Source organism: Mastacembelus armatus, chromosome 11 (genome assembly GCF_900324485.2).
Source record: "Mastacembelus armatus chromosome 11, fMasArm1.2, whole genome shotgun sequence".
Taxonomy (NCBI): Eukaryota; Metazoa; Chordata; class Actinopteri; order Synbranchiformes; family Mastacembelidae; genus Mastacembelus; species Mastacembelus armatus.
In genome coordinates, this window is record NC_046643.1 from 3,294,291 (window position 1) to 3,299,358 (window position 5,068).

The following is a 5,068-nucleotide window of genomic DNA, read 5'->3' on the forward strand; positions in this document are numbered from 1 at the left end:
CAACAAATCAATAAAATAGATAACACATTCTATTACTAAAATAGGTGGCAGCAAACATAGTTTTTGTTTAGTTAGAGCTGCTGTGATGACACACTGTGACACCATGAGCAGCTGCAGAGATGAAACTGGCCAAAGCAGAGAAGAGTGAAAGTCAGATTTTCCATAGTAAACAACTTTTACACTGTTATGTGGATAGTGGTGGAGCCTTCTTCTTCTAGTTTTCTGTTATGAGGTGAGAATAATCAGTTATCCAGTAAAATGTTTACGCTTCTCAGGCCAATGGACACAGTAACTTCTACATCTCACTGAGCAGACAGACTGCTGTTTTATCTGATGGCAGTCCACACTGACTCCTTTCTTTGTTGTGGCTTTTTTTTCAGCTGCTGTTTCAGTCATGCTGACAATGAAAGCGCACGCGCACGCACGCACGCACAACGGAAAGAGAGAGACAGCACAGCTCAGAGGCCAACACTACCCAGACCTTGTACAGAAGAGCTCTTAGGAGCAAAGTCCGGCTAATATCCAGTCAGTCAGTATTCCTTGGACAATTGTGTTTTTACATGCAGCTCACCAGGATAATGTCTGGCAATGTACACGTGTGTGTCTGAAAGCATGTTGCTTCATTAACGTCAATGTACCACAAAAAACATAGTTCAATGTATTTCAGCCACATCAGTGCAGGTTATGCCTGACTCAGTTTTATCAATTCAAGTAGTATCCATCTGTGGTGCAGCTCCTTAAAGCTGACTCAGACTATGATGTCAAACTGTTTCTTTTGTATGAAACAGTTTCAAAATCAAAATCTCATGTGAACAATCCTGCAGTCAGAAGATGTTTTTCTCACTAAATCAGCTTCCAGCGGGCCTTGGTGTAAGGAGTTAATCCACAGCACCACAGTGGGCTTTGGGGAACAGCTACAGTGCTCATTTTCTTAAAGTTGACATTTATGAGTCACATGCACAGACCAAGTAACACATTATGGAACGGCTCGTCGTGAAGCCTGGAGCTCCTCTGTGGCCACAGTTCAGCTTCTAAGTGCTTGTTTTGGGCCTTGGCTGCGTAACTTGTGGTTTTGAGCTCACTGCCATAGCAATAATCAGGCCGTTGAGGTCTAGACGTTATGACCGAAATGCACCTCACCCACCTTATTCCCCCTATCAACAACAGAACTGTCATCACTTCATGATCCCTCAACTGTTAGAAAATCATCTAAAAAGGACATCGCAAGTTTCTCAACCTGATTTTCTTCTTCTGATAACGTTGCACCCTTCTCCAGCTCCTGGCTGTGTGCTTACTGTAGCAGAGGTGTGTTAGTACATGGCGCTGCAACAGCTTTGCTTCAATGACACAATGCAGTTTATCCCACCACAATATGCATAACAAACAAGAGATTTATGAATGCTCAGAATCACATCTGTGTCTCAGATGTATTGGGCAAAACAAATCTGTAGCGGACAGCATGTTAAGTAATAGCAGGAATTTTGGAATAGCCCCAGCAAATGTAACACATGCTGATAATTAATTTTCATGACACGTGTCTAAACCTGCCAGGCCTGTCTGAAGCACAAGTTAAAAAAAAATAAGCTGCTTCACTGACTGAAGAGCCATTTCCTTCTTCAGGCCAGGGCTGAAGGATTACAGAAAAACTGCAAAATAAGACAATTGCTCTGTTCTATTCAAGAGTCCCAGCCAGATATAACAGCGGGACAGTGAGCCAACATGGAAAACAGTAGTACCCTGAAAGTGAAAGAACCAAATGGAATACAGACGCCATTCATTTTACTGCTTAACCCTGTGCTTTTCCTACTATGACCTGTCAAAATGCCAGCTGTGAAAAAGGCCTATCAACACAGGTCTGTTTGTCCCAGACATAATCACTGATTTATCTTACACCAGCAGAGCCAGATAAAATAATGCAGCATTGCTCATCACAACTCATCCATACACTGAGATGGCTTTCTAGGGAAGGCTAGCTGACTTAATTTGAATCAATTAACATCACTCAATACTATTCAAATATAATTCAAAAGTGGGATTTATTGATTACAGCTACATAGATGTCCAGTTTTGGTATTGACTCTGACCAGGAAGAGAAAAAGTAAACAGACTGAACAGAGCAAGCCGAGTTGCACAGCATGTGTCTTCAAACAGGAAAAAGGCACAGCCCACTGTCTGTTTATAAGATGTTTCTTCTCTGACTAAGCCCAGCTGAGACACCACAATGAAGAGAACCTATTAAACAGACAACAGGCTTTTTTGGTGTTTGGCCACCTCCCAGAATCAATTTTAATTAGCGGCCATTGAGCAAATTTACAAGAGTCTAAAAAACAGTTGGGTGACAAATGCTATGTTATAATTAAAACAGCCACTCTTGCAAAAAAATAATAAATCATGCAGCTTTATGAAAACCTAATAATTAGAGCTGGGAATCGTTCAATATTTTGAGATACTAGTGTGCAAACATCTGAATTTTGGTGCCAATATCAAGACGTGCCCCCTCACATATCTCACTCTGAAGAGCATAAATGATTTTATAGGGAAAAAAAGCACTTTCATTCATTTTACTATAACAAAACCCCAAACATCTCCAATTCTGAATGGAACTGTATTCTATGCAGTTGTACAAGAAGTGCTCCTTAATGGCATAATTTAGAAATAGTCTGAATTAAAATCATAAATTATCTGTTAAAAGATTAAGCAAATCTGACCAGTCACATGATGCCAGCTTTCAATACTTGATTTTAAACACTCTGCTACAGTCATTTCGCACAGTACCAATGCCGCCTTCACGTTCAGTGCTTGACCCGAATAGCAACGATCTTCTACAGTATAACAACTTCTGTAAGTGATGAATGGTAGACCAGGTATCTATGATCTACTGAGAAGACGGAAGACTGGAAAAACAAAAGCACATTTAACTACAGGTTTATCAAGCAAACAATTCAGACTCAAAAACATCCTTTTAGACTCTGGCACACTGACAGAAAAAGGGGGCATAACTTCAAAATTCAAGAAACCAACATGAAGGACTACTGGAATCCTCCAGTAAATGAGGCTGCACACTCATTTGCTTACCTGCAGTTTGGTGGTGGGTCCAAAGTAATGTCAGCCAGTTCCTTCTGAATTCTGCAAAGGCAAATAAAAGGCATGGATCAAAAGCTAAGCCCTGATCAAACACTGAAAATTCAAACTCAATGCCCAGGCAGAGCCTGATGGTAGATGATCTGTCACAAATTCTTGTCAAACTGAGATAAGCAAGAGTTGTGGAAAATCTTTTTGACAACAATATCACAGAACTTTAAAGAGAGACACTGAACATGCTGTACAGGACGACCAGCAACTCTTTCTTAATATTACTAACACTACTGGTCTCATTTTGGGCAGGTGCTCTTGAGGTCTTTTGGAGTCCATCCTTTCCAAATCATGCACTGTTTGCCTAAAATTTATATGAACTTGCCATGTAGAGCAAGATGAGCTGAATCTGACTCTGACTTTGTTCTCAGCTGAAGAGAGCGAACGACGTCAGGCCTGGGAATAACCAGCAGCCTTTAAACCACTGTAGGCACTCTAAAATACAAACATCCAGTAGAGTAGCATGAAAGTTACTGTGACATTATGTGGAATAGTGGGCCAATCTTTATGCTGCTGTGAATAAAAGGGGTCCCCTTACACCAAATGTATCACTGTAGCTATGGGTAAACTCACCTTTTAGCACTAGTAGACAGGAGTTTGGAGGTTTTGCTCATGCTGGCCTTGCTTTCTCGTTTCTTTGGGGGGGTTGCCTCCTGCTGCTGCAGCTGATGAGTTGAGGAGGAAGACGAGGAAGAGCTGGTGCTGGCACGGGAATCTTCATCCGACATACCGAGCCTTGGGAACAAACAAATGAGATTTAGAAAAGATACACGACCCAAGTGTTCTGGCACAGCCTTGTTTTAGGATACATTATTACAGCTGCTGAAACAACTTGGATCTTAAGCTCAGGTTAAGGTTGTACACTTAAACCCTGCACATGCTCAGTCCATTCATATTTCAATGAACTTGCAGGTTAAGTCTCACTTTCAAGTAAAAATGCCTGTGAGTTGAATGAAGCAATGTAAGTGCAGGTTTCTCTGAACTGCACGGTGTGCCTGTGCCCCCAGTGTAAGTCCTCCACAGGCAGACGTCATGTTTGTGAAGTGGACTGCAGCTTGTGACTCTCAGTCGAAAGATTTCTAATGCATGTGTGTGACGGCTACATATCGAGGCTAGAGTCCACCCAAGCACCCCTCAGTGCAGGCAGACCCCCTGAGAGCTTCCGTCGCTTTAATTGCCAGGCCTGGACCAGATGTTGACCCGGGTTAACTGGTTCCCTCAGTTTAAATCGCCACAGTGTGGATGTTCCCAGAGGAACTTATGGACGGATCACTTTCTGTTATAACGCTGAATTGTGGCCGCAGCTGATGTTTGCAGTCGGACGTTATTTTTAGCCTTGCCGGGCTGCGACAAAGGAAATCATCTGGTGAAATAGTTGGGCTGAAGGCCTAGTCCTGCCTGACACCAGAGAGCTGCTCACGGCCACACGGCGGACCGGGTGAGAATGGGTCAAAATGGAAAAGCAGCAATACACGGACGGGGCGATGTCGCAGTCGACAGGGAGCCCTCACCGATTTCCAGGCGAATGAAACTTTCACCCAAACAAGTGAGCGAGCAGCTACAGCTGCTGTCAAGCCGTCTCCGCCGCGTTCAGCCCAGTTTAAGCCACTCAAAACAAACACACCACGCCGTCCACGCAAAGGTTTCCCCTGCTTTTAAAGCTCTGCCCGTCGACATGCAGCTGATCCCAGGGCAGCCAGTCACAGGACGGACCGACTCCTACAGGCTCCTTTCACGGTAACACGGACACATTTGTAGTCCCAGCACCCTCCACACAACACAAACGACACACAACGTTACAGCCTAATGCAGTGTAACACAAACATGAAGTATTTGGTACCTTTCTTTGTGTGTGTATGTGCACAGCCTCTGTGTGTGCCTCCGCCGCCTGGACGCACCAGTGTCAAAGCACCTAAAATGAAGGGGAACGACACTT

At 43.5% G+C, this 5,068-nt stretch overlaps 1 protein-coding gene across 1 annotated transcript in view; it reads right to left on the reverse strand.

The window, feature by feature from the left end:
* The window catches only part of LOC113127003 (ubiquitin-conjugating enzyme E2E 1), a 22,608-nt gene extending 17,540 nt beyond the window's left edge, over positions 1-5,068 (reverse strand). The window contains exons 1-3 of the mRNA XM_026301197.1: positions 4,973-5,068; positions 3,706-3,867; positions 3,076-3,126 (exon numbers count right to left, since the gene is read on the reverse strand). Of these exons, the coding sequence (XP_026156982.1) occupies positions 3,076-3,126; positions 3,706-3,860 (206 nt within the window). The 5' untranslated portion in view covers positions 3,861-3,867; positions 4,973-5,068. The remainder of the gene's footprint in view (positions 1-3,075; positions 3,127-3,705; positions 3,868-4,972) is intronic.